The sequence below is a fragment of the Ptiloglossa arizonensis genome, chromosome 12, assembly GCF_051014685.1.
Source record: "Ptiloglossa arizonensis isolate GNS036 chromosome 12, iyPtiAriz1_principal, whole genome shotgun sequence".
In the NCBI taxonomy this organism is placed as follows: domain Eukaryota; kingdom Metazoa; phylum Arthropoda; class Insecta; order Hymenoptera; family Colletidae; genus Ptiloglossa; species Ptiloglossa arizonensis.
The window spans coordinates 4,016,240-4,044,038 of NC_135059.1; the positions used below are offsets into that span (position 1 = coordinate 4,016,240).

Below are 27,799 nucleotides of genomic sequence, written 5' to 3' on the forward strand. Positions count from 1 at the left end.
GTTTCTTTTCAAATATCCATTCACGATATCCTTGGGCTTCCCCACATTCGTTACTCGGGCCCTTTCCACGAAAGATACTCCCGTACGATTATAAACGATCCCCCAAATTTTACAATTAACTCGAATCGTTTCTTCGATAAGGAACGACGACAACTATGTACATTTTCCAACGAGAAAACTACCTTCGCGATCTCCTCTACGAACAGTTGCTCTCAGAACGAAAGATAGACGCGTTTAAGAACGTCTGCCACTAGAAAAAATATCTTCGAACCAGTCAACCGATCACGATTGCCCCCAAGAAGCGTGCATCGTTAACTTCGATGTATTCCATCGCCATCGTGTTTCGAAAACCCGTTAAAAAGCGAAGAGTACGGTCCGGGGGCAACCCGTTCCGGTGATCGGGAGAAGCGTTGAAGAACAGTCGCCGGGGAAACGATCCGGGTAACGACGATCGAAGGATGGAAAAATAAAAGCGAGACGACGAGAAACGGAAGGGGTATAAAATTACAAAAGAGGGTGGAAAAGAAAGAGAAAGGAGACTCGGCCTCGTGGATTTCGCGGCGCAAACGGGGCAGGCGCGAGGCGATCAATTACGTAACTCGATAAAACTGGGTCACGTGTCAAAGTGCGGAGCCATCCCCAAGGTGTCCAACTTTTTGGTATAAGCTCGTAAATTACCAGTCAGCTAGCTGCTGCTACCCCCACGGCTTTAAATAGAACGTTGGCAGAGGCTCCTGTCCAACTATTTCTCCCTTTCCCCCCACCCCTCTCTTCGCCCCTTTCTCTGTGCGGTGCCTCGCCACCTTCCCTTCCCCGCCCGTCCCTCGCCCGTTCCCCCGTCGCCCCGTCCCCTGCCACCCACCCACCCCCCATCGTCCCGCGCCACCCCCCGCGTCGTCCTGCCTTCCCTCGATTCCTTGCCCCTTTGTACCCTCGTCCGGGGGGCCCCCTCTTGTGTTCCTTTATCACGTAGATCGGTCTTCGTTTCGTCGAACACGGGGCAAAGTTAGCCGGACACGTAAGTCGCCGGTCGTTAGTCGCCCGACGACGATAGCTCGTCGAGCTATCCCAGAAGGAGGAAACAAGAGAAACGACAGAGGGAGACTGCGAACGAGAGTTTTCGAGGACGGAGAGAGCCTATTCCGGTTCAAAGCCGAAACGGGACAGAAAGAGAGAGAGAGAGAGAAAGAGAGAGGTAGAGACCGAGCTTCTCTGTATAAGTGTTTCCGTGCAAGCTAGACGAAGAGAAACTCGTAGAGAGAGCAAACGCGAGGGAGAGATGGAGAGAAACCCAAGGGGTGGGAGAGCAAGAGAAAGAGAGAGAGAGAGAGAGAGCGTGACGGCAGGAAAGCTAAGACAATCAATAAGATCGCCCGGTCTGAAGGAGCTCGTGCTCGGATTCGTCGAGTTGCTTCGGTACTTCCTGCCAGGGACCACGAGACTCGCGTTTAACAGCTAAGTCGTAGTCTATCGTCGTTAAACGCAACCTCTCCGAATTAGGATCCCCTCGAGACGGCGAACGAGAGAGGAGCGAAAGACAAACGAAGAGCGAAAGGGACACCCGCGCGGGAACTGAGGGTATCTATCGAAGGACGGGGCGAGGATGGGTGGGGGGAATTAAGAAGAGCACCGGCGGGATTTTCGTGAAAAAAGAAACGGGGAAAGATTGGGACGGGAACGAGAGAGAAAGAGAGAGAAATAGTTTGTGTGTGTGTGTGTGTGTGTGTAGAGAGAGGGGCGGTGGAAAGGAAGAGAGAGCACCTCCTCGAGGGGTCGATATCTACTGTAGTCGGCACCGATCGGATAGGTCAGGATAGACGGGGATAGGCTAGGATAGTCGTAGAAATAAGGCGTGTGCGTGTGCGTTGCATACGTGTGTGTATATGTGCGCGCGCGCGTACATCGTGCGTGTGTGTGTACGGAACAGCCAACCAGCGACGCCTCCGATCGAGGATGCATTCCTACGTTCGCACGGGATAGTAATTTCTAGGTACCAACCGCTAAATTCCAACGATCAGTGGTCGTGGTCGTGGTCGTCTTCGTCCTCGGTGTCGTCGTTCTCGTCGTCGCAGTCGTCGGTCGTCGGTCGTCGTCGTAGTATTCGCGTTGTCTATCGCGTAAAATTACGATCTAAGATCCGGACGCGATTGCTCGGCTGGTTTGTCCTTCGAGCAAGAACGAGATCGCGGGGAGATCGATACGGGGGATGAAATAGTGGAAGGACCTTTCGCTCGGGGTAAGAAAAATCGCGGGGCTGCCCTGCCCATGCATGCGAGGGCAAGAGGTGCACGGAGAGAGGTGACGGAATCGCCGCTCTGGCGGATATTGCCGGAACTAGGAATTATCCCCAACGGGGCTTACCCGCCAGGGTGCACTTCTTTCGGACGGGGGTGTGGGGGGTAGACGTTTCGATGGAGGGCCACGAGCTAAAGTCCTGGAACGTTCAAACTGGGCCGCGGCACCAGTCGATAAGGAAGACAACCTGCTTAACAATGGTTTCCGGACCGAGAATATATACTTGCCTCGGCGAGCGAAACGTCGCGCTCGGTGTGCAACGCTGCCGGTGGGAGGGTTAGCGGAACGAAACGATCGATGGACCGACCCGGTGATCATCGGGACGTGATTTTTCCAAAGGTCCGAAAATTGCCAATCGATGGGAAAACCTCGCGGCGTATCCACCCCTGTTCGCGTTCCTCCGCTCCGATTCGATGTTTGTTTCGCCGAGGCACGTAGAGCTCGGGCTCGCGCGAAGCAAACAACGAACGTGCGTCGCGCTCGAAAGCCCGTGTTCTCGCCTCGCGACACGACTCGTCGATAGCTTCGCGCCGACGAGGCTGCTTTCGGAAGAGTAGTTCCGCTCGTCGTCCCTGATACGGGCTCGAGGCGTGCAAGTTTTCCGTGCGTCCGGCCGCGAGCCTCGATCGAGCGCGTAACGAGTCGCGTTCGTGACATCGACGACTTTCATCCGCGAGAAGAACCGTTCCCCTGTTTACCACCCCTTTTCCTCGGACCGACCGACCGCCTTCCGTTCCTTTGTCTCGCCTAGCGGAGTGGTGTTTCGCTCGAAAAGGAACCCACGCGCCGCGACGTTAAAACGTTTCGAAAACGCATCGGATCGTAAAATTCCAGCGGGTCGAGTGAGAGGGTGGTCTGGGGGAGGAGAAGGGGATGGCGGTTGGTTTCAAGATCGAAACGGCTGTCCTACTTTCGGTAAAAGCATTATACGCGGACTTGCGTGCGTGGATTCGTAGCGAAACATTTTTTTTTTTTTTTTTATTTCTTCCTCCTTCTTTCGCTTCTTTTCTTTCTTTGTACCCGAGCGGTGACTCTATACGCCGTGGCAACGCGATCGGGAAAACGAAAATAGGGTCTTGCAACGACAGACGAAAATCACCCCTTCTCGCGACAAAAACTTTTCGATCGTTCGACTCGTCGGGGTTATAATATCCTGTGTTTCCCGATAGTTCGCCACCACCGCCCCGCCACTTCTGTCGTCGCTACCGCGCGCGTTCAGTTTCTTGCTCGTCGTCCGGATCGAGCTCGCGACTCGCGCGGAAACACGCGCGCCCGTTGGAAAATGTTTCGAGAAGAATCGAACAACCGTGCGCGCGTATTTCTGTGCAACCGAGGCCGCGTATGCATACCGCCCAACGCTCCTCCCCTGTTTCCTCTTCGCACTCGCGTGCATACATTCGATTCTGGAAACGAGGAGAGCCAAGTCGCTACGAAGAGCGATAAAGAGGGGTGGCGCGCGCGAGTTTCGCGACGAAAGAATGGAACGCGTGACGTCGAAGTTCAGGGATGGAGAAATGAGGGAAAAAAAAAGAAAAAAAAATTGGCAAAAAGGAGAAAGCCCGTCGAAAAATTATACGGCCGTGACGGCGCTCTCGTGCGACGGATTAAAAAATAAAGAAGTAAAAGAAAAAAAAAAGGTTTCAAGGAGGTCTCCGGTAATGGATCCTTTTTCTCGCGAAAGTTTAACCGGATTCCCTGCTTCGAGTGACACAACCTTGACGCGATAAAAGGAGACGGGTCTCTCCTTGCTCGAAACTCTATTTTTAATACGTCTGAAACGAAAGATGAAAAACGTAATTGCAACGCGCTCGCGTCTCGTTTCGAAACGTTTCTACGATTTCGCGGGTGCTTCGAGGGGAGATCGCGAATCGGTAAACGTACGGTTCCGAAACGATTCCACGGAGGCGATTTCGAGTTCGGTGTTGAATCGTAACGATGGGGAATCAATTTTTGTATCGTACTATTCGCAAATTGTACTTCGTTTTCGAGAACGTCGACCTGGCTGCTCGAGACGCGCGAACGATCCACCAGAGTTTAGATCGCAAGTATCGCGACATTCGAAAGTGAGCTAAGAACACTGTTAGGTACCATCGACTATTTTCTTCGCTCGCGAACACGATGGAGAAGCGCTCAACCCCCGTATCTTGATAATCAATTTTGATAATCGATTTTGATAATCGATTTTCTCGAAAACGAAAGAAGCTACGCGAAACTTTCTTCCACATTTCGATTTCAGTTTTACGGAAACACCTTCTATTTGTTCCGTGTAATTCGTTGCACGCAACGTTACGATTCGAACGCGCGGATATAAATAGAATTTACCGAACGAAAGAAAAATACTTTATCCATCCGTAAGCCGATCGTTTTTCCAACGATTTGTTTTTTCGTTGTACCCGTCGTCCCGTAAAGAGCTCTCCGCTCGCAAAACTGAAATTAAGTTGGTCGATGTGCCGTTACGAAGCGCCCCGTGCACGATACACTTAAAACCGGTCCCACCCCGGTCCTCCCCCGTCGTGACGTTAAAAATTCATTAATACGAGGCACGAGTAATTGTTTCCTCTGTCGTGGAAGTTAACGCAAACTATGTATAATTCATACGGGCTTAAATAGTTTTGATTCCGTACGAAATTCGATCGATGAGTCCTCTCATTTAAAATTTAAATACGCGACTTAAAGGGGAAGAATTAAAGAGCGCGCTCGTGATACGTATACCGGCGACTTTACGCACGGAATTCGGAATTTTCTCCGTGCGATTTCCGGCCGCTGAAACGAGGCGAAAAATCGCGGAAGAACCGGAGCCAAGAAAATGGTACCGATCCGTGAAAAAGTTTCGCGCCTTTAAATGGTATCTAGCGCATTGGAAAAATCGATTTCCCATTTTTTCGTATATCGTTTGTAATCGAAGATCTTAAAAGTAGATTCTCGAAAGATTTTACTAAATACAACGTAACTATTAACGTTCCACCGAGGTGACTACGTTAAAGCTCCTGGAACTTCGCGAAAAGTAAAACCAAAGGGTGGAAACCTTGATGTTTCGAAAAAACTGGGAATAGATTGAAAATACGAACGAATCGAGGTTGAAACAAACTGCGAAGAAAAGTCAGGGACTTGTAGAAATTCTGATCCAATTATCGCTTTAAACGGATTTTTCCTGCAACCGTGTTTCTCGAGACGGTTGACGCGACTTTGCAACAAAGTAACGAACGAATCAACTTGAAATTTCGGGTGCGCGCAAAGCGAATACATCTTTCTCGTCGCAAACTACGAGAAACTACCCTCGAAGCAAGATTCGTGATCGTTTTACCGGTTTGCGATATTTTTCATATTTTCCAGTTCGAACAGTGGGCGTATCCGTGTAGATTAATAGTTTTCCACGGTTCTTTTTCTTTTATTCGCTGGAAGCGTCGTGACCGCGTCGACCGCAAGTACTTTTTTTTTTCGTAGAATTACGTTCCGTAGAATTTCGAAACTATCGGGCTCCATTGTGCGATAAAATGTACGCAACTTGGCAAAATATGCGCGCACAACCGGTGCGAAGTTCCGTACTGACGTAAACGGTTTCCGGTTGGTAGAATTCGAAAGATGCGCCAATTTCTCCGTGTTCAGGCCGTAAACCGGTTGAACGAGCGCTACGTCGCTCGCGATGCATTTTGTATCGTAGGAATCGTACGGCGGATCGTGTCGTGCAAGCTCGGGATGCGGCAACTTCTGCTTTCTTTTATCGTCTTAATTAATCTAGCGGTGGGCGGAACGAGGGGCACAACACGGTCACGAGAATATCCGATTGCTAGGGGAAACTTTTATTAGAGTACTTTATCGTATTGGAGAAGTTGTTCCGTGTCGAAAATATTCTTTCCGATTGTTGCGTTTCCAATAGGAGAGAGAAAGGTAACGGTGGAAAAGGTCGCGAAACGGTGACCGTTTGAGAAACAACGCCAAGAGAGAAACCAGTGAACGTGTGCGTGTACGTATACGTGTGTGTATACGTGTGTGTGTACGTAAGAGAGTGTGTACAGGGTGGGGAACACAGAACGAAATATTTCATCGTTTCGCGCGTGTATGCGCCCGCCGCCATTTATCGAACCTCGTTTCCTCGCACAAATGCACTCCGATTGGGAAACAGTGTCCCGTTTCTTCGCGAATCAAGGTACTCCCGTCGAGCGATTCGTCGCACGACCATAACTGAAATCGTATTGGCCCGTTCCCTTTCCGCTCAACGAGGGTAGAAAGCCTCCGGTACCGATCGCGAACGGGAACGTAAAAAGCCCGTAAGTTCGCAAGCAAAGCGTTTCCATCGACTGCCAACCGAGGGTAGTGGTAAGCGTTACACGATGTCGCGCGATGTTGTTTCCTCTCGGCGCATAAACATCAAGGAAAATGATCGAGCTCGACTTCTAGTAGCCCGACACGGTGGAATAAATAATTCACGGCAGGATCGTGAGGGGTACGGGTTGGTGACTGAGGGGTGGTTGCCGGGCCCGTCAAAGGTAAAAGCAAGTAATGGCGGAAGTACTTACCGGAGATGGGATCCGCGCCATCGAGCTTCCTGTCTAAGGAGACGTTCTCGTGAGCGGCTTCCTTGCTCGTCCTTGGACGACATCCAGTGTTCGATTCACCGGTGCCGATCCCATCTTGGCTCTTGTGATCGTTCCTGAGATGATCGTTTCTTTCGTTCGACTTGGAACCACCGCCACCGCCGCCACCGCCGCCGCCGCCACCGCCACCGCCACCGCCACCGCCTCCGCCAACACCGACCTTCGACGATGTTTTGCTAACGATACCGCCGGCGTTCCCGTTCAGGTTGGCGTTCGCGTTCACGTTTCCGTTACCGTTCGCCGATGCGTGATTGTCGGCCTGGTGAAACAGACAGGACGTCTTCCGTGGTACCTTGTCGCTCTAACGTCACAAAGAAACGTTAAACAAACGCGCGTTCAACCGCGTCGATTTAGTACAAAATGGAAACAATCCACGGGACCCGTCCGTGGACTCGTTTCGCGTCTCATTTCGCTTGGTTCGTTTCGATCGCGGATCGCTCTTTCAGGAATTAGAATTTTATCTCCGTTTAAGTATCTTAAAGCCGCGAAGGTCGCGGCGGTCCTAAGAATTGCGTTGAAGCTCGCGCTTGTAATTCAATATCCGTGCCGCGACGCAGATCTTTGCGAAGCCACCGCGAAATGGTCAATATCAACGAAACGCGCACGTTTCGCTATCGTAGAATCTACGTTACTCTTAGAATTGAAAAATGAACGATCGAGACCTTAACGTTTAACGAAAATCAATCGAAGACTGGTCGATAGATTCGCGAAACGACTGTTGCGACTAATGTTAATACGTTACGCGCGCAGTACCGAGCGATACGTAGCTCTACCCGGTCTCCAGCAACGAACGTACAACCCAACCGATTTCAACCCTAGTGCGTTCCTGGTCGATTGCATTTTAACGTTAAAATCGTTCCATGAGTTTGGGATATTCTTTTACCCAAAGACTCAGAACGTGCGACCGAACCAAAGAACGCTTCGACGTCAACGAAGACGTTCGGTCGCATCGGCGGCGGAGGATGCGTTGAAACGATCTCCGCCATGTATTGGTCTGTTCCGTGCATCGTATCGAAAGTCGTCCATTGGGAGAATCGAATTTGATTCGGGCGGCCGTCCGCAAACAACCGCGCAATGAATTAATCGACTCACCGTAGTGGTCATGCAGGTCGACGACGACGAGCGCACGACGACGATACGATTCTGATTGTGATCATTGGAGGCAATCGTGGACACGGTGGCGTGATTGGCGAGCCCGTGTGTGTCGTGGCCGTTATTGGACCCAGCATTGGAATTGGTGTTGCCGGTCGTGACGTTGCCGCCTAGGGAAGTCTGCCTGATCACCAGAACGCTGCCAGCCGGCTCCAACACGACCACTTGCCTCATCCTCGCCGCCTCCCTTTCAGTATTTCCTGCCGCTGTTACTGACGAAGAAGGAGAACGTGCACAGGTTGCACGAGACCTCCCGCGAAAACGATCCTCCTTCTTCGGCCGATCCAAGTATCCGACGGGAAATGCGTTCTCCAGCCTCCACCCCTCGGCTCTTAAAGCTCCAGCGCGATTGCTGCCACCTGCTCCTCCTGTACACACCAACACCGAGACACCCGTCCCCCGTCCGATATTAAAGCTGTCGTCTTAAAGGATGATCCTACCTCCATCCTATTCCGCGCCGCGGCCATCTCACTCTCGCGAACGCGTTACCGAGAACGCGTACCGGCGTGGCTTCACTCGAAAGGCAAATCGATGAGGATTATTTTCGCTAACCGTGTCTGTGACTACCTTCGCTCGATCGTCTTTCGCCCAGGCTACGTTTCACGGCTACTCGAGGCCGTTGCGATTTCAAGTATCCCGCCACCGACCCCTCGTAAACACCACGCGAACAAACCAAAGAGGATCGGTCATTCGAAACCGAGACACTTTTCACGGCCCGCGAAACTCTTTACTTTACAAATTTCGACAGCGAGTCTATAATCCATTCGTACAGAGATTCTCGTTCTTACGTCCATGGGAGTTTACCGGTCGAGTGAAATTTTAAAAGAAAATTTAAAGCTACAAATTTCGCCGCGCTACCAAACGAATAACGAATCTCGGATTGGACAAATTCTGGTGATCTTTGAAACATTAAACGCGGAAATGCTCGGGATAAAGTGTTAATAGACGAGAACCAAGGTGGTAACTCGTGGAAATTTTCTAACACGTACTCCGCAACGGGTACGTCGTTCTCTCGAACGGTTGTCGTCGGTCTACTGTCCGAAAATACGAGAGACGAGCCACGAATCTACGGAATTCGATGAAACAACGGGAGGAAGTTATCTTATCTACTTTTCGTCGATGAAACGATTTCGAATCGCGAGAAACCGCTACGAGAAGCGGTAACGATAGTCGACTTTAAACCGACGCGAACGTACGAAAAATAAAAATAGAAAACACGCCACGTTTCAACCAACGTAGGTCCAAGTAATGGACAAACGTACGATAATATCGCGCGAGCTCGTCTCGCGATCGAATTTCCAAAAGGCCAGCTTATTTTTCTAACCCCTCGCGTCGACCTGATCCCCCTTTCGGCGAACTTGTTTCGTCACGGAGCGAACGAAACGAACATCCTTCCGGTTCGATGATCGTCGAGAATCCGAGCAAGTCCACGCGGCTAACTTTGCGAAACTCGATGATTTCCCTCGTCCTTGAATCCGATAACGGAACGATTAAAGGAGCAACCGCACAGGAGATCGTAAAAAATTTCCGGACACGAAATACATTAATGGCCAGTTGTCACGGGGGATTTCAGTGGAGTCGTGATGGATTGCCCGCAAAAATAAGAAACGAATGTACGGGCGGGCTCGAGCATTTGAAACCGCTCCAAATAACGTCGCGATATTAAGTTCTTGGATCGGAAGCACGCGAGGGTGTTACCGGTATATAAAGAAAAAAAATCACGTCTGGAGAGCGTATATCTCTCGAAATTAATCGTCGCATGCGCGGAATCGCGTTTCCGCAGCATCGCGAGCGCCTGTATCGCGATCGATCGATTATTCGATCGCGATCGAACGTCCAGCTACGAACAACGAAACGATCGCGCGATTAAATATACCGGGACGTGTAACCGCGATTCTATTTTTCATGACTGTCATGGCTGGTTGGCTTTTCGATGTTGATTCTAGTTGGCAGCCATTATCATACACGCGACTCACTTGGCAGCCATTATCATAGATTTAGCCAGTAAAACCGGAGTGGAAGTCTTCGCGAACGCTGTCCCATCGCGACCGCGCGAGACTCTCGAAATTATTCGACCAACAATCGGGCGAAGTGAACGTTGCCAGTTGATGAAATCGGAAACGCGACGAAGGACAGCTTCGAATCGAGCGCGCAGAAATTTCATCGCTCTTTTCCATCCCGATCCGACGAACGAGCGACTTTTCCAGGATCAATGTTTGATATTCGAGTTCGATTGTTCGATCGTTCCAATTACATTCGACGAACCGTCCGCGGCACGTGACCCATAACGGGATCGAAATCGGTGAAAAAATACGAACGCGAAAACCCCCTGCCATGTGTTTTGCCTTTTTTTCTTTTTTTTTTTTTTTTTCTTTTTTGCTCCCCGTCAGGATGCATGGAAAGCAATTAAACTGAATAAATTCAATACGTGTTTAACCACCGTAAACAGTGTGACACGTTCCAGCAACTATATAGGCGTTGACTCGCCCGACTGGAACAAGTCATATCTTTTTCACTTCGAATGGGGAAAAAAAATATATAGTCCAGTGAAACGTTCAACGATACGGAGAGAGTCCGAGTGTCGCAGTTAATATTTGTCGATTCGATCGTAACGAAACCTCGAGTGAGTTTAAATATCGACGAGTATTTTAAAAATACTTCGGACAATGAAAGACGAGTCGCGACGACCATTTTTGAACGAACACGTTCATACGCGCGTAAACGATATCGAACCGAAACATTTCAATCGAAACGTTAATTATCAATCGTATATCGATGACAATATCGTACACATCGAATAAGAGGCGCCTTTGATTTTAACCACGCAAAAATAATAGATACGAAAATAAACTATTTTCAAAAAACGATTTCACAAACGCTGACCGTAAAAAAAAATTGATACTAGAGTTACATATTCGATTAGAGAACATAAGTCGCAATCACGTAGCGGAAGCAAAAAATAAAAACGTGGATCGCGAATGAGAAAACGTAAAAGTGAGAATAATTAATAAACGGCGCATATTGAACGTGTTCTTTCAAAAATAACTCCACCGACGTGCATACAGAATAGAACGAATTCTGCTAAATTCCTCTGAACATGTTCAAATCTCGGGCCAAATCAAATTTATGCGCGTATTCTTTACACCTTAGGGAAAATACTACAAATAAATCGGTTAGCGTCTACGTAAAAATGGCTACCTGAATTAATTCTGTACCTTAATTCGAACACGTTGGGTTGTTTCGCCGCGTGTACGTATTTTTATAAAATCGAACAACTTGTGTGAAATTTTATTTCAATTTCATTTGTATACAACCACCGTAGATTTAATCGTTAATTATACACCGGAGATTACGCAATGGATCGAAAGCGTGCAAAGCGTAATCCAAAGTAACTTCTTATTTGTGTTTCCATATTTTTACAACAAAAGTTTCGTAAATTCGGTCAACTTGCGGACATTTACAAAGAACAGCTACACACGCGTCACCTTTATTTTCTAAACACGCGTAACGTACGTTCCTCGTAAAAACAATGTCGTCGATCTTATGATCACGAGTTCTCGATCCTTCGTCATCGAACACGCGACGAAAAGCTCGCGGATGAAAACCTTCCAACGAAGACCGTTTACTGGAAAATTTCTTTCAAAAAATACGCGTCTGTCTCAACCATAAGATCGCGATCCGCTCAATGGTGGCTCGATCGAGACCAAGTGTGCACAATTTTTGGTAATGTCACCTGCTTAGCGATGCACGACCCCTCGATTGTTGACGCGTTCCAACGTCCCAGATTCGTCGATTGGACGATCGATGGCGAGCCACCTCGTGTGTTTCGAAGACAAATGTTCCCTAACGGTATCGATTATCTCGAACGCACTTTCGATTGTTTCGACGAATCCCCGACGACTTTCGTAATCGGTCTGAACTTCCCTCTCGTGAAACGAGACGTCGCTCCGCTGGGAATCGAGTGGAAGCCGATAATTCACAAAGGCGCACCATCTACTTGGAATTTCCTCGTACTCTCGGCGCCCTTTTACTCCCCCGGCGTCCTCCTTCTGCGCTTAGACTCTGCGATTCACCTCGGAGACAGTTACTCTCCCTTTGAGGAAAACAAACCTAATTTCCGAGCGCGCAGTTGCATCCATGAAAATCGATTTCGTACCGAAATTTCAGACGGTGAAGAATTTCGAGAAACTCGACTACGAACACGATTCGTTCGAGTCTCTCGTTTCGCGGAGGGTCGAGGATTCGAGAATCGAATAAAAAATGAAACACGCGCGTTCGCTCGTCCACTTTTTTCTCGTCTCTCGCGTCCCGTCCCCCTTTCTCGGATTAAACTATGAATGAACAAACACGAGGTCGGATCGCGCGCTCCCTGACAAAATTTCCCCTCTCGCTCGAATGTCCATAACGACTAAGTACTTCACAGAAGAGACTTGTCTACTCGGAATTTCGTCGTTCTCCACGCCCTTCCGGCCTCTTGCTCGCTCCTCACCTTCTCCCACGGTCTATCTTCCGTGCACTTCAAACTTTGGAATTCACCTTGGAGACAGTTACCCTCTTGCCCTCCACTCTGAAAGCAGAGACCTAATTCTCGCGCGCGTTTCAACCCTCGTAAAACACGATACCGCGCGGAGACGTTGTTAATACGGACACCTTGGCGGACTTCGATATTCAGCGACTATCGTTTCTTGATTAAATATTACGAAACGCAACGTCGTGTCTCTCCGTGTCAAGGAGGAACGTTCGCGCATAAAATCGAATCAATGAAGTGCACCGGTTTCGTATATCGGGTGAACTGCCCACAATCGTCAATAACGGAATGGAGCGAGTTATGGAAACGATTTTCTTATCAATCAGTCTCGTATCGCTCGGACTGCTAAATGGAACAACTTCTTTAGCCGTTCGATATTAAATTTCCCTTCCGTGTCTAGCTGTCTACCGCGTTCATCCATCGATGCGAGTGCTCCGTTGTTTGTTATTTTGTCCCGATTTCCAATTTACGAATTATTTCTTCCTGTACGCTTCTACCGAAAGATCGCGCGCCTTCGAACGACTCGGTTTGCCTGTAAACAACACTTTCAGGGAACCAATTCGTCGAACGACGCGTAAATTTTTCAATGTTTTAAATTTCCAAGCGAAACGATTTCGGAACGAAACGATACGAAATAAATCCGGTGACTCGAGAAAACGTTGGTAAAATCGACGCGACGGGAGTTACAGGAGAAGTCAAAGGAAACACGAATTGAACTTGCGCGCAGACGCGGCACCGGTTAACGTGCAAAGTTACGAGATACGTAAAAGTTGTGACACAAACACGAGCGGTTATCGTCCTCTTTGTTTGACCGCAAATTAACCAATTTAACGGTCGATCGGGCCCCAGTGTCTCTACGAGAAAAGTGTAGCAATCGTTCGCGAGAGGCACGTGGGCTTTACAAAGGAACGCGATCTACGTGGAATTTCGTCACGGTTTCCCGATCGTTCAACCGTCCTCCACGCCCTTCCGGTCTGTTACGCCCTCCCGATATCTCTCTCACTCGCTTTAACTTCACGATTCACCTTGGAACCGACCGACCTCCCTTTGAGACGCGCTGACCCAGTTCCCGTCTCCCCATGAATCGGGAAATTCGAGGCATGAATTTTGGAAAGAGACGGCCACGGTGGCTTGTAACCACTTTACGAGCACCACCCACGACATCCGTACAAGCCTCGAATAATACGCGACATCGAGAACGAAATCTTCTCTCTCTCTTTCTCTCTTTTCTTTTTACAACGGTGCAAATAATGTACAAATGTACTACAACTTTAAACGGGAGCTTCGAACCGATACTATTACCGAATCGGTAATTTCTCGGTCAAAGCGTACCGAAACCTTCCCGATACGGAAGAAAACCTCGGGACTAGAAATGTATCGCGAATAACTGGAATAACATCGAACCCGAAATTAATACCCGTATATTTCTGGTTCTCGTATACCCGATACAATCTTTATGAAACTTCTGAAAATGTATACACGGTATACGTTACGTTACGGATACGTATGTTATATATTACATTGTACGTATATCGCGTATCGTACGTGTATAGGTGTATTATTTGTATACGTGTATCAACAGATGTAACGTTACGGATACGCAGCAGAGCCGAGGAAAATTTTATTCGAGCAATAAACGACGAATAAAAATACCGTGCACCGATGTATACGCAACGTTTATTCCATTGAGCGGTTACTCAGATAAGCGTTTATTCGCGCAATGCGAAACTTAATCTCGTTGTATAATCAGGTCGTAAACGGTATTGCAAAAACGACGAATTAAAGGTTCGTTTCTCGTTCGTTTCGCGACATTTTTATCCGGTTTTGACAAATTTCCGACGGGCACGTTTGCGAATGTAACGTGCGCGAAGCTTGTCGACAATAATAAGCTTCGGCTATTTTCAAAAATTCGCTTCTTTAAAAATACCCCAAATTAGACTCTAAATATCTCTATCATCTATCTAAATATCAAAAAGAATATTTATTCGTTTTTTGTTCCCTGTTTCGTTAAACGAGGCAACAAAATGTAACCCGAGCGATCCAAATTTACAATACGATGCGAGAAAATGAAGTTCCTGTCGGAAGGAAACCACTTTGTCCGGCAACATGGCAACACAGTTCCACCCTCAAGATGTTATTCTCGGATATTACTTCTCCTCTCGGAGTGGTCACTTTCAAACACTATTCCCACCCTTGAAATACTCACTCGCATACTGCTCGCCTCGCACACGTTCTCTCGAGATTTCCCTAAGTGATTATTCGAACGATAAAAACATTGAAAGACCGAACGATACCGACGCGGCACATCCGTTCGCTCTCAGCACCGAGTTCCTGCGGTGTCCACACTCGTGCTGTAATTTTTCCACGTAGCAAGTTTAATAAATACACCCGGTCGAAAATCGTGGCCAAATCAGCGAACACGGTGTGCTCGATCAGCTTCGACGAATCAACGACATCGCGTTCGCGTGAAATTTCGATGACGCTCGCGCGTCTTGAATGAACACGGTTCCGAGGCAGTCATCCGGAAGCTCTAATTAGCCAAGTTGCGCAACACGGTTCGCAATATCGCTAAACAAGATATACTTTTGCACGCAAATGCCGCGTTACATACACCTGGAAACACTTTTGCGGGGTACGCGTATGTGTGCGAACGTTTGTGGAATGCCGATCAATTCCACGTGTCGCGTGTCGGTTGATATAACGGCTGACGAGTCGTCGAGAGCGTGTTCGACAAACTGAGCAGGATAATTTCCGTGAAATTTCAATGTGCAATACGCGGAGGTTGCTTTGTACGGACGTGGCCCGAATTAATACGATCGCTGACGAAATTTTAAGTTCGCCGGGATCGATGCTCCGCCGGTTAATTAATGCACGAATTTAGCTAGTAGACGACTCTCTCTCTCGAGTACATCGTCTTAGAAAATTTCAATACAAATCTTCTTCTTTGCGATCTGGACTTCGAGTTGCAAATATAAGATGAGGAACAAACTCTGTTCGCGAGAACGATACGAACTCCAATGGTCCGGAAGCATTCTCGAAAAAATTTTGAGTCGATCGTTGAGCCCACCGGCTGGAAAATTCATCGGTAAGGATACAAGCTCAGGGTCGAGCTCGCAAAATATTAATCGCATCACCGTGATGTACGTACGCGAAGCAATAACCCATTTTTACCGAAAGAATTCAATTTTCGCTCCCGCGATCGCGTCAACTGGATCACATTGGTACGCGTGACTCGAAAACGAAGTGATCTCTCACGGAGGATATTTCGTAAGTTTTATTTAAAAGAGTGGAAAGAAACGTGTACGGCGCCGGTCGAGCTGGGACTCGGCGGATGCACACCGAGCACAGAAACCAGGGGAAAGCTTATTTTTCTACATGGAAAACAAGTACGCGAACTCCCACGCGTACACCGAAATCGCCAACAAAGTGCGTTCCTTTGCTTTCGCTCGGGATGCAACGTTCGGCTTTATACGCCTTCCATTATTTGTTTATTCTGCCTTCGAGAGACGCCGACCTAGTTTTCCTTCGACGTGAACGTACAACGCAAACAGCGGACCGGTGGACTTGAATTTTGGAAAGGGACCTCGTAACGGATGCATTTTCGAAAAGAATATCGTTCTTATTTCCACTGAATATGTATGCATTTCTCTTGTCTATTCTCCGATACCAGCAGGGACGGAAGTTTCCGAACCGGCCACGGAAATCGTGCAACCGGAGACCAACTTGAATTTAAATCGGGAAACTCTGAAATTCCCCGATGCCGTGACACTGTTTTTATTTTCGTTAAAACGTACCGTTAGCCGCCGGTACCCTCGCTCCGATAATCGTTGTTCGCGAAGAAACAAATATCAACGGCTTACGATATCGGATTTATCGCTCGCCTTACTCTTCGGTGAATCTTATCTAAACAACAAATCCTGCCTAATACGCGATTAATCGTTTAAACAGTCGGCGAGATAAGAAGAATTCAGATTAAACTTAGCGTCGAGGACGAGATCTTGATAGCGTGCGCTCGATGTCACCTCTAAAGCGTTACGAATTATTTTCGCTGAAAGTATCGGAGTTATAATGATATTATTCGAATACGAGTTCATTTTTTACACGATTTATTCGATACTACTTTAAGAGCCCGTTTCTTCAATTTTTCGAGTAATTCTCGTCAGTCGAGTCTAATAAAATGTTTCTTTTCTCGCAGTTGCAGCGTTGAAACGAAAAACAATTTCGCGAGAGAAATTTGAACGCCACGATAGGAAGTGATCATCGCTTTACGCGGAGACTGTGTATCCGTAGTATTCCAAGTCTGTTTACAACATTTACCAACACCGGCTACGTTAACGAGCATAATTTACATTATCGATCCCGTGAAAATTCTCGTTGGATTAGGATTGGATTAGTAGCGTTTCAGTACCAATGGTCTCTAAACGTTTGCCGCGACATCATCGATAATGTAATTATTGGGCCACTCTTTGACGTCTACTCGACAAGTACGATTCAATGCAGCTTCTTAGAAAACGTTTCGCCCCAGACTTTTACGAAATGTATCTTTTATCTCTCGATAAAAAATATAATGTCGAGTAAATACGGTGCGCCGTTGTATTTTACCTCAAATGAACGTTAACTTTGAAATAACAAATCTAATAACAGGTGAATAGGAGGCAACGGAATGACAATTTTTACGTGCCGATGTATTGTTGAGATTTTGCCAAGGAAAAGAAGTTCAAACACGACCTTATTCGGATTATTTTTAATTAAACGATTCGCCTCTGAACTCGTCGTGTTCGGATTCATTTTTACCGGGTAAACGACACTGATTCATCGATAAACATATTTATTTTGCATCGATTTCGAGATTTTAAATATTCGTTAGGAACAATAGGTGATACCTAAACATCTATCAACCAAACAACTGCTGGATACCGGTGGACAATTTTTCCTTCGCTACGAATTACATTTTCATTTTTACGAACGACCGATCCTTATCATTAAATTCCCAAGAGCAAATTCTCCTGCTTTTTTCCATTAACTATCGTTTACAAATCGTTTATTTAAATTTTATTTAATATTTCACCGACTCTGGCCCAAGTTGCGACAAATAAAGCTTGAAGCGATCAGTACCGGGTAATCTTCCCGCGAAATTTAAACCCAGAAGAAACTTATCGTTAATTTTATGTTCCTTTCGTTCCCGTGATCGTTGAATTTGCAAAAAAAAACCAGGACTCATTCCCGCGATAACGATCGATGCTCTCTCGGCGAGAAGTCGAGCGTCTCGGCTTTTAAAGTAAAAATATGCACGGTAGAATTAGCGGCCGGGGCACGCGTCGGTTATACGCAACACAATTTACGTGTATTAGGCGAACGGAAGCACGAGACGGGAACGTCGGTGGCGCAAAAACGTTCCCTTGTTTTTGCGCTGTTTTCCTAAACAAGCACCGCGTCTCTGAACAAAGTTCGCACGAAAAAGCCAAGCATTTTGGCCGCCGCGAACTTGTTTGCTTTAAGTTCGCCACGATGCTCGGGTGCTTACCGCGCGTTTCAGTTTGCCCAACATTAATATCCTGCGGAAATGCACACAACACCGCGACTATCTAACACGCTACCCGGCCCGAAAGACTATTACCCGAAAAGGTAACAACTTCCTGAGTTTATCGTTGCATAGTCGGAACTCGATTTCCTGAACGGCCACTTTCCCGCTACGGATTTTCTCTTTTTCCACGGTGCACCTACGCGAATACGTCGTACCGCTAAATGTTACAACAGCGTTAAATCGTACGTAACGCTGACGCGAATTAGAATTTCGAGAAAAGGGATAAAATAATGTTCCACGACGAAGTCGAGGTTCGAGAGATCGGGAAACGATATCAACGAACGTCTTACGCGACGCTTTCGGTATAATAAACGACGTCGGGTATAAATCGCGGACGCAACGATTTGTCGTGCCATGAATCGACGTAACGAGATGCGACGATAGTTGTACCGAGCCGTCGTATACCGTTTTTCTCTCCGAAGTAACGACCCGTCGTTCGACATATCTTACCGGTACGCTGTACACTTGACCGTAATAGGGGCCGTAGACGTAACGATATGTCGTAAGATAAGTTATATACGGGCCATAGACGTAACGATTTATCATACGATACGCTATAGGTGCGACTATAGTCGATACAATTAACGTTCGAATATTGTAAAGAACGAGAACCGGTTAACATCATCGAGAATGTTTCCGGTAGATTTTCAATAGCGTGGAATAGAACTAATCGGTCGAAATTTCAAAGGAATACTCGTAAACGAATTATCGTACGAACACGAGAGAATTTATCGATTTAAACGATCCTGTGTTTCAAAACGATTCACCGATGTTTGCAAACTGTTCACCAACGCCATTGAATCGAAATTTCCTAGTAATCGTTGGATTCCTAGCAATGCTACGGAAACTGCTCGAAACACTGTTACAATAACGAGTAAAATTGTTCGTAAACCTTTCGAGAACGTCGTCGAAAAATGTTCGTAAATTGTTACGAGCAGTGTTCGCGAAAGGACTAAGTAGCGATCGTAAAAAGTTTACGAGCTGCTTCCGAACATTGTTCGCAAAGAATGTTCGCAAACTATTCAACGGTGTGTACACATCTTAAGATGCCTGACTACTTCTTCAAAAAAGTTTTACACGATTGATGCTGCAACTCAACGTCGAACACGATAACTGGTACAAAAGATACAAAATTTTGTTCAGAAATTAAGCAACGTCGACCCTGACGGGCAAAGTCACAGCGTTTTACTGTGTTTCAATTATAATTATATACAACGATAATAAATAATTATCGTTGCAGATCGTCGTACCAACGCATCGTTCGGATAAATCGTTTCGTCTGTGGCCTCTTTTACGCTGCAACACTTCTGTTTCGAAGCTGAAATCGTACACAGAATCTTTCCAACTGGCCGCTGAACGGTCACACGCGTTCCAATCTGTCGTTCATCATACCTGCAGTACGCCAAGTTTTATGGCAGCGCCGCACTTGTCGTCCAACACGACCGTCCTTTACACCGACTCCACACACGTTACATTTATCGTTTACACAGTCGTATTAACAATCGTTGTACAACTTGTCGTACGACAAACGCTACGTCAGCGGCTTTTATAAAAGTACACGGAAATTTCTACGCGAATATGCAAAGCTCCGGTCAGAAGAAATCGTACACGATTACGAATTGTTTTTATTTTCTAACCGGGCAAAAATCATCCGATACCGTTCAAAACGATTTTGTTTTTTGATTCGACATTGAAAATATTTAAATACTTCCCCTGTATACTTTTATCGTTAAACGAAATTAAACGAGTATCTGTTTTATCGCTACACGTAATTGGTCGGTACTGCCGTAGATATCGGCGTTCTCGTTATCGTAGGTAACTTTCGTTATAAAGTATGAAAATGTTACGAATTTACACGAATCGCAATTGTTCATTTCACCGAGAAAAATATTATTATGAAAAGAAAAGTATGAACGTAAATATTGCAACGTATCTCAAAAAAGTATTATCAAAAGTACATCTCGAGTCTCTAGATCGACGCTACGAGTCCCAAAAGTTTGAAACTCATTCTCCACAAATCTTGCGTAAATCGGTAAGATAACCGACACGTACAAAGGGGAATGAAAAAAAGCACAAGGTAACCTCGAGATAACTTTAAAATCCGAGAATAAACGCTACCTCGAGAGATCTGTCTACCTCTCGGAGATAAACAAGAATTAATTTCATTCTGTTTACATTTTCCACGACTTTTGGGTCGAGAACGTTTCGAATCGCGTTCGAAGAAATTCGAATATATTATGTATAATATATCACATGTAAATATCGATGCGATCGGGTACGAGAGAACCAAGTCGCCGATTATTCGACGATCGTTTCGGTGACACCCTGTTGGTAGCACTCTCCGCGGATGAGATCAGTTTTTCAAAGTCGGGGCTAACTTTCCGCGAGCGATACTTTCAAGAGCAAAGTGAATCGTCGACCTCGAGAGATAGAAGGAAAACGAAGGAAGTCGGTCTAGAGTCGACGAGCTCGTCAACAAGTACCGCACGTCCAACGTTGTGTTCCGTTAACGCGTACGACAGTTGAGAAAATTGATCGACTCGGTCGGGACGTACTCGAACGCGGAATACGCCGATAGGTATACGCGCATTGTAAACACCGTGGGAATAAAAATCGAACGGGAACCTATAAAATTCGGCGCTTCGACGCCCGGAAGCGTCACGCGAACACGGAAGGGCGAATATGCTCGTCGAATTTGTCGAACACGAGAACCTTCCCCGATAGAGAAATATCTGGCGTACGCGTGCACGAATAAACTTCCAGCGATACCTACGGCAAAATAAACCGATCCGTAGCTCCGTTGGTTCGATCGTTGGAAAATATAAATAGTCCCGGCGCGGCCGATTCTTCGCGTTCGAGTTTAAACCCGCGAAGTGGCACGCGAATAAATATTAATAATCTTCAAGGGTGCGCATCGATTTCCCGGCCACTCGACCGCCGCGAATCATTCATAACGCGGTCATAGTCCGCGTTCGAGTGGCTTTAGCCTTTATTTCGACGCAGCCGGTACAGAAACGCGTGCGCTCGATGCCTCGCCGGCCGCTCTCGCGTATACGTGACTTCGCCAACCGGTGGTTACCGGCCGCTGTCGCGTTCGCGTGAAATATCATCTTGGAACGAACATTTTTTACCATTTTTCTCTTTACTGTATTTTTTAACGTAATTGGATAGGCAACCGTTACTTCAATCGACGTCTAGAAACGAAGAGTACGGTTTATTTTATCACCATTCCCTGTCCGTGAACACTTCGTTTTGTTTGTAAGTGTCCGTGTAAACGATTGATTGAAAATGTATGTTCGACGATTGAAAACGTGTCTTTTCTTCATCGTTTCCGGAGTTACCACGAATATTTGGAACATATCAAGGTAGACTTTAGTTCCTTTACTTTCTCCTATTACTTTCATTTCTCTGGCATTCTGTATCGTATTATTATTATTATTTTATATTTCCTGCGTTTTGTTTCCTAATTTCGGCACCATATTATTTTATATTTCCTGCGTTTTGTTCCCTAATTTCGGCATCATATTATTTTATATTTCCTGCGTTTTCTTTCCTAATTTCGGCGGTTCCTCGTTTCGATCTCGAGCGGTTTTAGATACAGATATGCAACAAACAATCTTGCACGAGAGTTTACTACCCTGTCGCTTTCCCTGCTTTCCTAAAATTTTCTCCACTTTCTTTTCCCGTCCTGTTTTCTATCTTATGCTATCCTACAACCGTTTTTTCTTTTCCTATTAATTTTAAGGAAGCTTTGTCCGATGTTGCGAGGAGTTGAGCAGAAATCAGAGTTCAAGACTAAGGTATGTTGACTAAAGTCTAAGTATGTTGTCGAATAAATTGGAGTATTTTTAAGAAGCGAGGGTGTAATTGCCTTTGGGAATCCCACCTTCCACATTTCGGTACCAACGTCGAAAGAACATTCGTGGAAGTTGCAAAACAAACGTTAGAATAACGTTACAATCGATCGAAAAATTGATTCAAAGGATAACTAGAATTATTCGAACGATAAACGAGTCCAACGGAGAGTATTTCGTGGAAGAGGCTGTTTGAGGGAAATAAAATTATTTTATAGCGTCGACTCGTGCACGAACTGTAATATACACCTTTGGCAGTGCAACGTAAGACGCTCCGAATAATATAAAATATAATTTTCCATCGATATCCTTCTGCGTTCCTTTTACTCAACAGTGTAACGCTTGTAACCACTGATATATACGTTATTCAGGTATACATATTAGGTCATCCCATAAGTAATGTCGTCTCTTATCGTACTTTAAATAAGGACTTGAATCGCATCTCGGCGATGCGTTTATAGAAACTTCTTTCTATGTATCTTAAAGAGTGCTCTCTCGACGGTCTATCGGTTGCGTTCGATGCAGTTCGATCGACATTTTTCACTTGAAAAACAATTTTTAAACAAGCGCGTATGAACTTCATTTGCGGCATTGTGTGCTGTATAAATTTAAAAAAGGTAGCACAACTACGGATACGGTTGAAAACATTTGCGAAGTGTACGGTGAACGTGCTTCGAATTTGAGAAAGTGTCAAAGATGGTTTTCCAAATTTCGAAAAGGTGATTTTGACCTTTCCGACGAACCGAGATCCGGTCGACTAACAGTGTTCAATCCTGAGGCATTGAAAGCTTTGATCGAGTTAGAACCACAATTAACTACCGATGAAATTGTTGAGAGATTAGGCAGTAGCTGCAGTACTGTCCATAGACATTTAATACAATTGGGAAAAGTATCGAAACTGGGAAAATTGGGTACAGCGTGAACTGACGATTTCTAATCGTATCCAGTGCGTGAACATTTGTGTCATCAGTTCGTTTCTCGATCAGATTATTACCGGTGACGAAAAATGGGTCTCGTACCATCTATTACCATCTATTCCGGTCGATGCAACATTTTTTAAGTGGAAAAAATTTCAACAATAGCGAGGATGTAAAATCGGCACTAAATGAGTATTTTCATTCAAAATCCCAGAAGTTTTTCAAAAATGGAATAAGAAAGTTGACCGATAGATGGGATAAGGTAATCGAAACTGATGGTCAATGTATCGATGATTGAAAATAAATGTAAGTATTAATTTTGTTCACCGAAAATTGAAAGTTTCACCGTCAAAAAACGACGTTACTTATGGAATGACCTGATATATACTTGGAAAATATTCCAAACACCTTCGTGCGTCTAACTTCGATCCAAAAGAGTAAAGTCGGTCCAGATCGGAAAGTATCCCGAGTCATTGATGTCGAATTCGGTGCCACGACATCAGAAATTGCATCTTCGGTTTTTACTTCGTCGAGGCGACGAACGAGGCTCTTGAAAACGAAAATAAAGGAGGAATTCATTCGTTGGGAGTGTCTGTGTCAAATTTGATAACGATATCTAGCACGATTTTGTTGCTAGAGTGCAATTTCTATAGACACGTCGCATCGAGGTACTAGCGCGATAGTTTGCCAACCACGAGCGCGAGTCAGGCGACGCCGGCGCCGGACACTAATGTGTTAATAAAGAGGTCACGTGTGTACGTGGCAAAAACTTCGTGACAGCCGAGTTGCTTAAATTGAACTGCGCTTGGGTAGTCAAATTGGACCGGTTTCGTTCGAGCATTATTTTTGTTTCCGAATTATTCTCGACATTTTCGAATGAATTTCAACGCGCTCGAAACCTGCGCTTACGTATCCTCTGTGCATTTTATCGATTAAAAGCGGAAAAGAATACAATTTACCAGGAAAAAGCAAAAAGTAGAAAAAAAACCGATGACTCCTTTTTGCCAACATGCGAGGAAAGCATAGAAGAAACGATTGGATGTGTTTCTTGTAAGCTATGAACTCGCGATAAATGTGCACGTGTAAATCATGGAACAAAGGTTTTTACCGCGATACAATATCGATGCCAAAAATGAATATATATATATATATATATATATATATATATATATATTCTTTATAGATAAATCCGAATATATCGTGTACAATATTATAATACAAATTAGAAGGGCTGTGATCCAAATTAAAGAACAGTTCGTTTCGTTTTTGTACTCTTCGAGAAGGATCGTCTTTTCGAAATAAATTTTCTTTCACTCCAAACAGTCGTTTTCGCAACTTGAAACTTATAAACAAATTCTTATTTCGCAGCTTTTGAGTGGAAGCGTGTAACCGGTTCAAGATCCTGACGACGATATGCCCCGATTCGGTGAGCTTCCTTTAGAAAATAAATAATTTCTAGAGTAAGCATTTCGTAATTAACATTTCAATGAACTGTTAAAAATCGCAGCATGGCTCGTTTCAGGTAACTGACCCACGAGCTACGGTCAACCGAGCGCACCGTTCTCGCGTTGTATTTTTTTTCGAGGCTGCGATAAAAAATTGAAATCGGCAGGTCTCGTAACCCGTATTAATTTAATCGACTGGTGTACCCGGAATTGCCAAGTTCGTATAATAAAACGCTTTAACGCGAATACATTCCGTTTCCCCATTATCGTTTTTCTATTCACCTGGAGTCTTCGATATAGGAGCAATAAATCAAGCGATTGTCGGAATTCTATCCGACCGAAACTTTCATCCAAAGTGGCAATATACTTGCTGTGAATTTACGAGCGCATCTTTCCAAAGAGTAAATAATAAACAAATGTCTGCAACCTGAGAGGTATAGGTATACCTCTTCGATACGTATCGTTGGAAATAAACGAATCGTTTCCCATTGGTACGTAAAGTGCGTACATCTGCGACGATTCGTCACGTGGTATTGCAACGTGAGAAAAATACAGAACAGAAGCTACCTTATCCGAATGAAAACCATTTTCGACAGTCACCGATGGAGAATATTAACCAACGATCGCTCGATTATTACCTACAGAAGAACCTCCATTAACGCGTAAAATTTTCAGATCCGAGAAACGAACAATTGAACAAGTAGATCGCTCCGTAATACCCCGGAATGAAGTTTAGCTAATGAAATAATCGTGCAATTGAAGAATAACTGTTGCGTATAATTGAACGATAGCGAGAAAATCCCTGTACTTACATTTCCTTCGAATTGGAGAATTATTCGGAAAATTCACCGAGAATTCAATGTTACCCGAAACGGGGCGCGCCGTGACCTTCAACGACTCGTTCGAACGTTAATTATGAAACATTTACTCTAGGAATTACTTATTTTTGTAGCAAAGCTTCCAAGAATTGAATCGTATTTTCCAAGATTTTTCACCAACGAGATTTTTACTCTTCGACCCGAATAAATAAGAACGCGTCTGTAATTTTCACGTTGCGAAAACAAACTGTACGACCTGATCGAAAATTTTCCCGAAAAGTTAATCCTTCTCGAAGAAAACAAAAGAGCGAGAAGAATTCGATACCATCGATAGTTTCGGGGACGAAACATCGTTTAAATTTCGTAAACACGGGGAAAAAATAAACTTCGTAGTCCAACCCTTCTGATTTCACGCGTACCGTAATATAATTTAAATTTCATCGAAACTTTTAACCTCGGTTACGAAAAACAATCGATTTGGCGTACAACGTATCCGTATATACTAGCCAATGTTTGCGGCGATACGGTCGTGTCGCGTGAACGAATAAAATTAATGTTTGCTTAATTTATAAAGTGCCAAATTAAAAAGTTTCGAATTGAAAAACAGGTTGAAAGCTTTTATTACATTGAAACACTCGCGAAAGTCGCCCGGGGGCGGACAGCAGAGTTTGCGTGAAACGTACAGTCGTCAAAGCGTTAATTTAATTTTATTTAACGACAAACACGGCAAGCGGTAATATTTCAATATTTGTGAAACGTTAAATGACAAAAAAAACTTTTCCCCTTTGAGCGAAACGAGCGATCGTCGAATTGTTGAAACATTCTATACGAAAACGCGAACGATCCGGGAAAGTGAAAGAAATGGCCGAACGTCGGAAGAAACAAGTACGTTTGAAATCTTATCATGCACGTAAGGGGGCAGTAACGAAAATATATTGCCCGGTTCGGATACGTGTGTTAAGCGTGTAATCTCGCGCGAGATAAAGTGCATTGCAGGAAGCTGTAAATAAAATTTCGCGAGTTTCCTTCGCGCCCTTCTAATTTCCCTGCCCAGTTAATAGAAATCACAGTACTTCGAGGAAACGTTCGTTTGCATTAAATGGACGGACTTTTTACTTTCCTTACGAAAGGCTGTAATTTCGAATCGTTTTAGAAAACCGATACTTCCAGTAATTTTACATCTGTTGCTTTTGGCGAGTTCCCCTTTCGGTGAGAAACAACGGCTACGAAACTGTACAGTAATGACCCACCGGTTGTTACAAATTTCGTCCCTCGGACTGTTACAAACTTGTGACCACCGCTTGCTGGAACTACTCGCACGAAACGAGACACGGTCAATATTGATTAAGCTCGCTAATTAGTTACCCAAACGGAAAAATTTCATTTACTTCTCTTCGACTTTATTATCGTTTAACTTCGATACGCGAGCTTTTCACGACGAAAACGATCGCATACCGAACACGAACACTTGTCGATGAAGAGAAAAAAGGGTTGTATATTTTTCTAAGAACTACTTCGTACAAAAATTCCATCGAAAACATCAATTATCGTTTCAGTAACGTTCCTTGTCGATACAATTATATAAAAAACATTTCACACTCAAATCCAATCAAAGTTTCTCTCTCTCGAATTTTCAGTTCGATTGATAATTATATTCTCTTCGAAACGATAATTTTCCCACGAACAGTATTCAGCACGAACGAGAAAATATAAAATATAATATATTATACAAACTCAATATTACACAACAATTTAAATATAAAATATACAAACTCCTCTACTTGTCCTTCGTGCAGCTACAACTCGATTCCGGTTGAGTAAAAACCCAAATATCGCGGGCGTTTTACGTTGACGCATCACGGGGGAATGTAATGTCCCGTGAAAATGTAATATTTTTTAAAGTCGAGTCTTATCCATACGAATTCGCGAAACCTGGCCCGATCCTCTCCCCTGGTTAATTCCATTTCCACTTCGTTTTCATCAGCGTTTCCTTCTCGACGGGGACGCAGGAATTCTATTCATCCTCGAATTTCTAATCCCGTAATTGAGTTTACAGAGCGAAATCATTTAAACGCGTTGGGTGCAGCTACGTTAATTGGCCGTTCGGAAAATTGCAAGCGGCACGTGGGATCGCATTAGGGGTGAAAATCGCGCGGAAGGGTCGCGATTATGCAGAATGAAAAACTCGATTGACCACGACCCCGTTTGCCTCCGTTTAACCTGACGCGAATATGGATCAACCTTTTCGAGCAATTTTCCACAAATTGCCGTTAACGCGCATTGGTAGACTGAGGTTGTTCATGTTTAGATCACTTTCGACGTTTTCGTGAAACGTAACATTTCCGTGAAACGAATTGACCAAGTATTCGTTCACGCTCGTTTCTCGTTTACTCAACGATACGGTAAAGGAAGAAACGTTTCCTCGAGTGAATTTTAATACGAATTATTGAGAGAGAGAGGAAACAATAGAAAATAAATTATTCGGTTTAAATTAAAAGACCGGGTAATAAAAATAATAATAACAATAATATCATCTCCGCGATCAGCCAATGTCTCGCATGTGGGTCAGGAGAATTTTGATTCAATATCGCCCGTACGATTGAACTGCAAG

The 27,799-nt window shown here is 45.1% G+C and overlaps 1 protein-coding gene across 4 annotated transcripts in view; it reads right to left on the bottom strand.

Moving 5' to 3' along the window:
• Positions 1–27,799, bottom strand: part of Camta (Calmodulin-binding transcription activator) — a 73,082-nt gene that overhangs the window by 36,812 nt on the left and 8,471 nt on the right. For all 4 annotated transcript variants that reach the window (XM_076323745.1, XM_076323743.1, XM_076323742.1 and 1 more), the window contains exons 2-3: positions 7,983–8,410; positions 6,813–7,149 (exon numbers count right to left, since the gene is read on the bottom strand). In XM_076323745.1, coding sequence (XP_076179860.1) covers positions 6,813–7,149; positions 7,983–8,216 — 571 coding nt within the window. In that variant the 5' untranslated portion in view covers positions 8,217–8,410. The remainder of the gene's footprint in view (positions 1–6,812; positions 7,150–7,982; positions 8,411–27,799) is intronic.